General features: G+C 43.7%; 1 protein-coding gene across 1 annotated transcript in view; it reads right to left on the bottom strand.

The window, feature by feature from the left end:
* MORN1 (MORN repeat containing 1) overlaps positions 1-12,253 on the bottom strand; it is a 215,264-nt gene that overhangs the window by 200,522 nt on the left and 2,489 nt on the right. The window contains exons 2-5 of the mRNA XM_063145530.1: positions 10,272-10,343; positions 7,236-7,334; positions 4,165-4,275; positions 3,083-3,173 (exon numbers count right to left, since the gene is read on the bottom strand). Coding sequence (XP_063001600.1) covers positions 3,083-3,173; positions 4,165-4,275; positions 7,236-7,334; positions 10,272-10,343 — 373 coding nt within the window. The remainder of the gene's footprint in view (positions 1-3,082; positions 3,174-4,164; positions 4,276-7,235; positions 7,335-10,271; positions 10,344-12,253) is intronic.

Here is a 12,253-nt window from a genome sequence, read left to right as displayed (position 1 = left end):
TTAGCTGGTTTGGAGACTTGACAGTGCCATCGCTGAAAATTCAAGGATTCCAAATGAATTCTTATTCCAAGATGACTGGGGTGCGTGGGTGGGGGAAGTAAGAATAGAGATAGCACAAAAATGAATTTATAATAATAATGTTAATAATTTTATATACTGCTCATCTACTAAAAGTATCCAGAGTGGTGCACAAAATTGTCATAAAACTATACCAAATAATACAATAGAAGTAGAAGTACAAATCTACAATAGCTAAAACAATAACAACCCTTTTGCATCAAATGGTTAGTGAGTGTGTTTAAACCATGGTTATGTAGCTACCATAGTTAGGAATGGTTCACACAACATGCTAAACCATGGTTCACATGACATGCTAAGCCATAAAGTTTAACTCAAAATGCTTAACCACCATGGCTTAGTGTGTTGTCTGAACAGGGTCATACATTAAAATGTTGCTGAAATAAAAGCATCTTCAATGTAAGATGAAAGAGATATCATAGAATCATAGAATAGCAGAGTTGGAAGGGGCCTACAAGGCCATCGAGTCCAACCCCCTGCTCATTGCAGGAATCCACCCTAAAGCATACCAGACAGATGGTTGTCCATCTGTCCATAAAGAGCCTGGTGGATTTTGACTGGGAGAGCATTCCAGCATGGCCACAGAAACGGACCCACTTCTTGCGCTCGCCCAGCCGAACATCACAAGATGACTTCGAGAGCAAGGCCTCTGGCACTGATCTTCATTCTTGGGCAGGACTACTTTGCAGCAAGCAGCCCCTAAGATAACCTGGTACCCTAAAGCCCATTTATGATTTTAAAGGCTAGAACCAGCACTCAGAATTGAGCCTGGAAACAAACAGGAAGGCAATGGGACCAACGTAAAACCAGGATTACATGCTCTTACTTGTAAGTGCCAGACAAGAGTCTGGCTGACACATTTGGACCAACTGTAGCTTCCAGACCCTCTTCAAAGGTAGCACTGCGTGGAGTGCATTTTAATCACTCAGCCTGGAGATAACGGAAGCATGGATGATTGAAGCCAAGGAAAGGCCACAGCTGGTGTATGAACCAAAGCTAATAAAAAGCCACTTGAGCATCCAAGGGGAAATAACAGAAACCCCCCAAGCTTTACACTCTTCCAGGGGGTGTGCAACCCCATCCACAATAGGTTAAACAACCTCACCTAGGATCACAAATGTTCTTGACTAACAGGACCGGGTAACCTCCCTTGTGGACTGTGGGAATGCTGTGGATGTCATATATCTTGACTTTAGCAAAGCTTTTGACAAAGTGCCCCATGATATTCTGATTAACAAACTAGCTAAAAGTGGGCTAGATGGAACAACTATTTGGTGGATTCACAGTTGGCTACAGAATCGGACTCAAAGAATACTTATCAATGGAACCTTCTCAAACTGGGGAGAGGCAACAAGTGGGGTACCGCAGGGCTCAGTCCTGGGCCCAATGCTCTTCAACATTTTTATTAATGATTTCGACGAGGAGGTGCAGGGAACGCTTATCAAATTTGCAGATGACACCAAATTGGGTGGGATAGCTAATACCCCGGAAGACAGAAACAAACTTCAAAGTGATCTTGATAGGCTGGAGTGCTGGGCTGAAAACAACAGAATGAAATTTAATAGGGATAAATGCCAAGTTCTACATTTAGGAAATAGAAACCAAAGGCACAGTTACAAGATGGGGATACTTGGCTCTGAGCCAACAGTGCAATATGGCTGCAAGAAAGGCCAATGCTATTTTGGGCTGCATTAATAGAAGTATAGCTTCCAGATCACGTGAGGTACTGGTTCCTCTCTATTCGGCCCTGGTTAGGCCTCATCTAGAGTATTGCGTCCAGTTCTGGGCTCCACAATTCAAGAAGGATGCAGACAAGCTGGAGCGTGTTCAGAGGAGGGCAACCAGGATGATCAGGGGTCTGGAAACAAAGCCCTATGAAGAGAGACTGAAAGAACTGGGTATGTTTAGCCTGGAGAAGAGAAGATTGAGGGGAGACATGATAGCACTCTTCAAAGACTTAAAAAGTTGTCACACAGAGGAGGGCCAGGATCTCTTCTCGATCCTCCCAGAGTGCAGGACACAGAATAACGGGCTCAAGTTAAAGGAAGCCAGATTCCAGCTGGACATCAGGAAAAACTTCCTGACTGTTAGAGCAGTATGACAATGGAATCAGTTGCCTAGTGAGGTTGTGGGCTCTCCCACACTAGAGGCCTTCAAGAGGCAGCTGGACAACCATCTGTCAGGGATGCTTTAGGGTGGATTCCTGCATTGAGCAGGGGGTTGGACTCGATGGCCTTGTAGGCTCCTTCCAACTCTGCTATTCTATGATTCTATGACCTCCATTTTATCAAGATTAAGTTTCCCATTTATGGTGCCCATAAATGCTTTCCTCCTGGGATTAACATCAGCTTCAGGGAGGGGGGCAATTTCCATTAGGGCCACAGCAGGGGAAGAAGAAGCCCCCGTCCCATGCACTGTGGTTCTGATCCTGCTGAGGCACCCCCACAGCTGCTACTATTTTTAATCTTCCCACAGATCCTGCTGGCCATTCTGAAACGAACGGAATGTCACCATGAAGAACCTTGGCGGCAGAGCCTTCTCTGCAGCGGCCCCCACCCTCTGAAAAAAATATATCCCTCATGCGGTTTGGGAGACGAAAATGTAACATCTTTTAAGCGCCTCCTTTTCACATCGGCTTTCCATGGATTTTAACTCCGCTGGTTTTATAATGTGTTTTTAAAAAATCTTTTAATGTCTTATGTGATATTTGTTGTACTTAATGGTTTGAATTGGGCACTGCCCAGAGAGCCTCGGCTAATGGGCAGCATAAAAATGTAATAAATAAATAGTTTACACAAAATTAGTGCCACACCTACTTTTACCAACACTCTTTCGCCTTTGCCTCTTTCAGCTCGGCTTGGCTTCGGATTTGATTTGACTCCCCTGACCTGCCAAGGTTTGCATAGGCCTTAGTTGTTGCTGCTGAAACTCCTTAAACCATCACTAGTTAGTTTCAAGCCAAACCTGGTAACTACAGTATTATAAATAATCAAACAAAAATTACTTGAAGAGCATTTTTCCTCCTCCATTTTTTTTGTTCTTATGGAAGCATCCTTGATACATTTGCCCGTCCTTATCAGTCAGTAATCCGTGGCCTAAAAAGAAAAGGAGGAAACTGAAGAGGACTTACTGTAAAAACAAATTAAACCCGTATTTCCCCACCTTCTGCCCAAAGTCGCTGGGGTATTTTTATTTTTAACTTATGACCTCCTGGCATTTCTCCGTCTTGTTCTCCGGGTTTCTTGGACACCTCCAAAGTGCAACCTTTGTGTTTTGCTCTCCCCCTGTGCAATCTCCTGATTCTAGGAGAGACGGGGTGGGAGAGGCGAACATTCCACTTTAGAGGATGCAAAGAAACATGGAGTTCAAGAAGTGACTCACTAGTGCTTCCTGTCCTCCTTCCTCACGTTACATCATGTCCAAAATTATTTCTACTCGAACATACTTCAAATCAGTAACCTGTACTGAAAGCACTTCCACTCATGCAAACCCAACCCCCAATTTCCACCTATCCCCACTACCCTGTGAAGCTCCCTTGCCTACCCCCAAAGCTGCTCCTGACAGCTAGAAGGTCCTCTGGGATAGCAGTGCTGCAGTAGACTGGGAGGACTGGCAAAACGGGGGTGGGGGACTTCTGTTCCAATTGCACAGAAGCATCTTTGGACACAAGCCAGTGGCCCAGTTCAGACAACATGTTTCTCAATGGTGGTTTTAAAACTCCAAAGTGGAGTTTTCACACCCGCATTGAGAAATGTGTTGTCCGGCGGGAATACTCACAATATAGAGCGAGGACGGCATTACGAGGGGATGGAAGGGTGGCTCTATACCACATGGAGAAAAAATGCTGCTTTTTCCCTGCCCTAGAAAAACATGGAAAAAGGAGGGGAAGAGGCAAGATGACCGCAGGACAGGGATGACGTCGTGTGAGTGTCGCAGGGCAAAACAGCATACACAGCAGCACAACAGTGCAATAAAATGCTGGTGTGATGGAGTTCTATCTCCCACCCTTTAACAATGCCCCAAATCCTCCACCTGGAGCATCCCTTCACCTAGTCTCATTAGTCTTGGCCTGGACGTCCAACTTACCTTCCCGAACTCCATAGGAGAACTCCCCTTCATATTTTCCACCATCCGCATACTGAATGACTCCATGCCCATGGATCTCGCCAACGAGGAACTGGCCAGAATAAGTATTCCCTTGAATCAAATATATGATAAAGTAAAATGCAGAGGGGAAAATTGCTCTGGAAAATGCGGCTTAATAATCCTTGCTGTTCCAGTAAAGATTTTGACCATGCCTTTCTTCATACGAGACATTACAAGTGAATAATTACCAACCATTTTTTTTATTATCACAGCAGCTTAATGAAGAACAAAGAAAGTGTTCATTGGGTCTTTATCTTACAAACTAATGGAATCGTAATCCGTATTCCTTTAGGTCTTTAAACCAAGGTATCTTAAAAGACATTAGTGCCACATTAAAAAAGAAAAAGAAGAAAGATTCATAGTATGTTTTTTATGGTTAAGGGATGGGTAAGAAGTACTTTCATTTCACAGTCAACTTAACAGCTTTTTGATGGCACACAGTCATTCAAACCATTCATCGTGGACAGCTGGAACGTGGCACTAGGAATACAATTCAAGCTACAGCCCTAAGTCCCTCGGAACTAAGCAAGACTTACTTCAAAGTAAACCTACTTAAGATCAAGTTGCTTGGGCCTCTTCACATATAATTATTGTTATATTTATTTGTATCCTGCCTTTTGCCCAATGCTGGGCCTCAAGGCGGCCTTACAAAGTTTAAAACATACATGGGGGGGGGAGAACAAAACCATAAACGTTTAAAATACACAACAAAATTATAAGGCATTAACATAGATGGAGGGCCAGATTATTCTGCAAAGGCCTGCTGGAACAAAAAAGTTTTAACCTGCTTCCGAAAGCCCATCAAGGAGGGAGCCAGCCCAGCTTCCCCGGGAAGAGAGTTCCAGAGCACCGGAGCAGCCACCGAGAAGGCCCTCTCCCATGTTCCCACCAAGTGCGCCTGTGAAGATGGTGGGACTGAAAGAAGGGCTTCTCCAGAAGATGTTAAAGCATGGGCAGGCTCCTAAGGGAGAATACGGTCTTTCAAAAGTTCTTTAAGCAAAAACATGTCCATGTAGGAATTAAATGAAATCTGGAATTGAACACGAAATTTTTATGAACGATGCTGCTGTTTTTATCTGGTTGAGCTTTTATATTGTATTTTATATTATGGTTTTATACTGTTGTTTTATACTTTGAATGTTTTTAATTTTTGTGAACCGCCCAGAGAGCTCCGGCTATTGGGCGGTATAGAAATGTAATAAATAAATAAATAATGTCTTTTCAGCAGTAGATGCAGGTCCAAAAGCCACAGCCAACATGCGGCTTTGCAGAACATGTATGCACAGTGGGGGCAAATACATATGCATATGCAATCACATGTCATTATTTATACAAAAACAAGACATTAATTCCTGCATGGCAGCACTTCCCGTAAGAATATTGCCATATGTGAAGCAGATCAAATGAACTGGTTTAAATGACAGAGGGGTGATTTTTTCCCCTATCTTTACTCCGTTTATACATTGGCTTAAAGGCTTCTTGGGATGTACTTTGGGACAAGGAGGAATGAAGCGATTGCAACCCTAGTTCAACAAAGGTCCATCAGTAACTGATTCCTATGAGACTATAGCCTTAGCTAGACCTAAGGTTTATCCCGGGGTCATCCCTGTTCATGTAAATGACACACTGGGGATCCCAGGAGCAGGCAAGGATGACCCTGGGACGCCCCAGGGATAAACCGTAGGTCTAGCTAAGACCTATGTTAAATAAATATAATCCCAGGGAATAGCAATAATTCTAGAGTGGAGCACTTGCTTTGCATGGAGAAGGTCCCAGGTTCAGTTCTTGGCACCTCCAGTTGAAATGATCTCCCATAACAGGTGATGAGAAAGGAATCTGCCTGACACCCTGGAGGAGTGCTGTTAGTCAGAGTAGACAATACTGGGCTAGATGGACTGGCAGCTTTTGATATGTCTAAAACTACATGCATGCAGCCGAGGATTAACCTGGCTATTTAAAACCTCTGTGAACTTCAGTGTTCCTCACCTTTAGAGTTCCTGACCATGTCTTCCCCTCAACTCTTCCCATTTTACTGCCCAGTTCTCTTTACCCTCTCAGAACCCTCCCTCTGGACTTCTTCAGGTCCCTGTTGGAATCCTCTTCTTCTAGACACCCCCCCACACACACACTTGGGACATCCATTTCATGGGCCAGGATCTCTTCTTGATCCTCCCAGAGTGCAGGACACGGAATAACGGGCTGAAGTTACAGGAAGCCAGATTCCGGCTGGACATCAGGAAAAACTTCCTCACTGTTAGAGAAGTACGACAATGGAACCAGTTACCTAGGGAGGTGGTGGGCTTTCCCACACTGGAGGCATTCAAGAGGCAGCTGGACAACCATCTGTCAGGGATGCTTTAAGGTGGATTCCTGCATTGAGCAGGAGGTTGGACTCGATGGCCTTATAGGCCCTTTCCAACTGTATTATTCTATGATTCTTTCCTAATGTCTTGATTAGTCAATCCTTCTTTGCCTAAGCTTAGCCAGTGGCAGGCAGAAACTCTTGAACGAAAGCAACTTAGCCAATGACAAAGCAAGTTCAAAGCAGCTCAGCCAATGGGGGTGAGAGGCCCTTTTGACTGCACCACCATCACCACATTCCGTAGTGTACCATTCCCTTCATTTCCAATTATCAGGTGTGAGTGCCGATGCTTATGTAACCAAGATGGCAGAACCCGTGCTGAAAGCTCAGCAGAGTCCCAGTGTTTGCTGTACAGTCAATTTGGTGAAAACATCCACGAGGGACGGGGGGGAGCCCACAATGGCCCAACGAGGACTGAATGTGCTCAGTGGCCATGGAATGCTGACTGAATGTTGGGGGGGGGGGGGCAGTGGGGAGTATCCTGGAGGAGAGCATGACTAATTGAATGGAACACTAAACAGGAACACTGTTTAGTGTTCCAACACAGTGCTTACGACAGAGGGTGGAGGGGACAGACTTGAAGTCCTCCAAGCGTTTTAGCCTACAACTCGCATCAACCCTAACCAGCATAGTCACCCACAAGTCTAACCTGTAGATGTCCAGTATCTGAATCCATTGCCCGTAATTTCTCCATCTGCAAACTCGCCTTCATAATAACTTCCATCCTTAAACAGCAATTTCCCACGGCCTGGAGGGGAGGAGGGAAGGAAGAAATGTATTCTCAGCAACAAACAGGTATTGCCCAGAGGTTTTTAGGACTCAGCGGACTGGAGACTATGTGTGTGCGTGTGTGGAATAGATAAAACTATCAAAATAGACAAGGGGATTGACAGTAGAGTCCCATACAAGTCTTCTCAGAAGTAAAGACGGTTGTTCTTGTTTGCAGAACGTTTAAATCTGGTGCCTGATGAAGAGGCTCGTGTAAATTGAAGTCTTGCATAGGCATTTATCAGTAGAAGTCAATTTGCTTAAAAACTGTCAGTCTAGTATTTTACACCACTGTGTCACAAGCACAGCAAAACCTCTCAGAACTCTGACTATATATGATGCCTGCATGTAATTTCCAGAGAGGGGTATCCAGATTATTCTGCTGCAGCAATAAGTAAGCGGCATTGTACCATCTTAAAGACTAACCAACTCTGGCATATACTTTGGTGGATTGGACTCCACTTCATCAGATACAAGACGTGTATACAATTATCACTCTTCTGCCATCTAATGGTCAACAGTACAAATACCTTGCCTTCAAATGCATCTTATCTTTTTGGAAATATGGAAGCAAGCAGCCCCCAATCAGCAAGACTGGGTTATTACTCGGGAGAGGTTACTGCTTCCAAGTTTGGAATGGACATGTATAACCTTGGCCTAACCATGAATAATAATAATAATAATAATAATTTATTTCTTACCCGCCTCTCCCTTTGGATGGAGGCGGGGATCAACATTAATACAACAATATAAATCAAATACATAAAATTAATTAAAAGAGCATATAAAACAAATACAATATCAAAATAACAATCAAGTAAAATTCTTGGTTTAAAATTTATCTGGGTAGGCCTGCTGGAAGAGGCTAGTCTTTAAGGAAAGGAAAGGACCCTCTCGTGCAAGCACTGAGTCATTACTGACTCTTGGAGGGACGCCAGCTTTCGCTGACGTTTTCTTGGCAGACTTTGTAGAGGGGTGGTTTGCCGTTGCCTTCCCCGGCCGTGATTACCTTTCCCCCAGCTAGCTGGGTGCTCATTTTACCGACCTCGGAAGGATGGAAGGCTGAGTCGACCTCACCCGGCTGCCTGAGAACCAGTTTCCGCTGGGATCGAACTCAGGCCGTGGGGAGAGTTTCGGCTGCAGTAACTGCTGCTTTACCACTCTGCGCCACACGAGGCTAGCCTTTAAGGCTGTCTAAAATTCTGTGAGAGAGTTAAGTTGACAAATCTCCTCCGGCAGGCCATTCCACAGTCTGGGGGAGACAGAAGGGAAGGACCTCTAGGGTAACAGTTGTCAGCCTAGTTTTGGCTTCCTGAAGTAAGTCCTCCCCAAAGGATCTGAGTGTACAAAGCGGATTGTACAGGAGAAGGCCATCCCGTAGGTAGCCTGGACCCAAACCATGTAGGGCTTTAAAGGTGATGACCAACACTTTGAATAGGCTAAGCCTCTATTGAAATATGCCCAAGCGAAGGATAATATGGTTTTAGGTACTTCAGAGCTTGCTCAGCCATGGAATTCATTGGGTGACCTTGGGTCAGTCACTACTTCGCCACCTAGCCTACCTCACAAGATCGCCGTAAGGATACAAAAATAAGAGCAGGTGTGTCTGTGGAGGGGAACCCATGTACACTGCCCAAACCCCCTTGAAGAAAATGTGGAATAAAAATTTAAACATAATAAATATAAATAATATACTTGTAACCATTACACCTTTGAGAAGAGCTACGGCATAGTGGCTAACAGCCTCCTGTCTGTAACATGGGGGTAACAGTCCTGGTCTGCCTTGCAAAGTTGGTCTAAGGATCCCAGAGATAATGCAAGTGAAGTGCCTTGAAAGCTTAGTAAGTATCATGTCCACTCCTCCATTACACCGGGGGTTAACGCAACAACCACGAGGCCCATTGAGTGCAGACTCAATGGGCCTCGTGGTCGTTGTGTACTTCCTCTTTTGAAAAGAGGAAGTAACTGAGGATTGAAAACACAAAGGTAGGGAGTGTGTTAACCCCCGGTGTGATGGAGCTTTAAGTAGTATCATTTAGAAAGAAAATTTAATACTTTATTTATTTAGTTCCCCCAAGACAACTTACATAAAATAATGCAGTACATCAACACTTTTAATATTGCTTTGTGTGTGTGTGTGTGTGTGTGTAATCTAAGCTAATTTCTTATGGGTGTTTGATAAATGGACTAGCTAAATGAGAGGATGTTCCATTGAGCACAGTGGCACTTACTTCCGAGTAGATATCTGTTGGATTGGGCTCTCAGCATTTTTTAGACACCCTCACCCCCCATGCAAGCCCATGGCTCCACGTTACAGATTTCTCACAAACATTAGAAAAGTGATACCTATATCATTTTAGCTGTCACTCCCTTTCTAATAGCATACTCAGTTGCTGTGTGCCAACAGGATTGTAACCAAAACGGGGCTGCTGAGAAACAAGAAAACGGTCTCAGCATCGCCAGGGAACCCCAAGATTTGCAGAAGTACAAAATATCTTTCGGAATGTTTAGGAGAAAAAATTAAAAGGGTGCAAAAAATCCCCAAAGAGACTAATGATGACTGAGCATGCTCCGTGGCCATAGAATGCCGGAATGGTTGCAATTGTTGTAAATCATCCAGTGAGCTTCAGCTATTGGGCAGTATAGAAATGCAAGCAATAAATAAATAGCTCAGTATTTGTTGTAAGCAGGGTTTGGTTTGGTTTGGGTGGGGTGGGGTGGGGTGGGGTGGGGACAGAAAATGTGAATGAGCGGGATGGAATGGATTAGCCTGGAAGACGGCACAGCTGGAACACTGAACGGAGTACCACACTGCAACATTTTGTTGCAGGTCCCACTTGTAATGTTTAAGAACATCTCCTGCGAAGTTAGATGGGAAAGAGTCACACTGATGGAGGACAAAGTTTATTTCCCTTACCATGTTTTTTTCCTTGTTTCCATTCTCCTTCGTATTGGAAAAAAGAATTCGGATAAACATAACGCCCATAACCTAAAGGCAAAAGAAACACAACAATAAGACACACTTTTCGTAAACTTCCTAAGCCAGTGTCAATTTGTGGCAGCAAATGATACAAGTTAGTTACACACTGTGTAAATAACATTCTTTTATTTATAAAAATAACATTCTTTTGCCAGTCCTGAACCTGCTGCAAACCAGTTGCATTGGGTGACTCCATGCTGCAGCAACTCTCCATAATGCTCCATGCATCTGATAATGTGGGCTATGATCTATGAAAGCTTATGCCACAATACATTTGTTAAACTTTAAGGTGCTACAAGGCTCTTTGTTGTATGAGAAGAGGGATTATAGCTTAGTGGTAGAGTACATGCTTTGCATGCAGAAGGGCACCACACTTCAAGACGGATGCAGACAAGCTGGAGGGAATTCAGAGGAGGGCAAGGAGGATGATCAGGGGTCTGGAAACAAAACCCTATGAGGAGAGACTGAAAGAACTGGGCATGTTTAGCCTGGAGAAGAGAAAATTGAGGGGAGACATGAGAGCACTCTTCAAACACTTAAAAGGTTGTCACACAGAGGAGGGCCAGGATCTCTTCTCGATCCTCCCAGAGTGCAGGACACGGAATAACGGGCTCAAGTTAAAGGAAGCCAGATTCCAGCTGGACATCAGGAAAAAAACTTCCTGTTAGAGCAGTACAACAATGGAATCAGTTACCTAGGAAGGTTGTGGGCTCACCCACACTAGAGGCCTTCAAGAGGCAGCTGGACAACCATCTGTCAGGGATGCTTTAGGGTGGTTTCCTGCATTGAGCAGGGGGTTGGAGTCGATGGCCTCATAGGCCCCTTCCAACTCTACTATTCTATGATTCCAATTCCCAGCATCTCGTTGAAAGTGTCACGTAGCAGATGCCAGGAAAGACCTTCCTCTGTGTGAGAACCTAGAGACTTGCTACTAGCCAGAGTATTTATTTATTTATTTATTTATTTAATTACATTTATATACCGCCCCACAGCCGAAGCTCTCTGGGTGGTTTACAACATTTAAAAATAGTAAACATTAAAAGTATACAATTTAAAAAACACACACACACACACATAAAAAACAGTATAAAAACAACAGTATCCATTTAAAAACAACAATTGTGGGGTCCATTAAAAACAAACTTAACGTTGTTAAATGCTGTTAAAATGCTGTTAAAAATGCCTGGGAGAAGAGAAAGGCAGTAGGCAGTAATTGCTAGGTTAGATGGACCATAGAATCATAGAATAGTAGAACTGGATTTCAAAAGCCAGGATGGACAAGCATCTAAAGGACAAGTAGTAGGCAGTAATTGCTAGGTTAGATGGACCATAGAATCATAGAATAGTAGAATAGTAGAACTGGATTTCAAAAGCCAGGATGGACAAGCATCTAAAGGACAAGTAGTAGGCAGTAATTGCTAGGTTAGATGGACCATAGAATCATAGAATAGTAGAATAGTAGAACTGGATTTCAAAAGCCAGGATGGACAAGCATCTAAAGGACAAGTAGTAGGCCTCAGTCCTCCAAGGAGTTTGTACGCATCCTAAGGCTGTACAAGCTGAAAGGTATCAATAACACGACTAGATGGTGCACAAGCCCCCTCCATATCAGAAGCTGGCAAAAAATGGCACCCAAGTTGGCACGAATACGAATGATTTTGTCTAAAAAGTGTCCTGAAAAGTTCACAGCGGGCCTCTGAGGGTTCAGGTTGTTGTGTTTCAAGGCCTACATTTATTTTACTTGTTACAATTATATCCTGCATTTTTTGTGTATTTTTGTATTGCTTTGTAAACTACGTGAGGATTTGTTCAATGAGAAGTGGTATATAAATACTCTTGATGATAATAATAATAATAATAATAATAATAAGAGCTTGCCTATGAACATGGAGGTTCTAATAATAATAATAAGATGCTTC

The sequence above is a fragment of the Elgaria multicarinata genome, chromosome 20 (assembly GCF_023053635.1).
Source record: "Elgaria multicarinata webbii isolate HBS135686 ecotype San Diego chromosome 20, rElgMul1.1.pri, whole genome shotgun sequence".
In the NCBI taxonomy this organism is placed as follows: Eukaryota; Metazoa; Chordata; class Lepidosauria; order Squamata; family Anguidae; genus Elgaria; species Elgaria multicarinata.
This window is presented reverse-complemented; position numbering and strand designations above follow the sequence as displayed.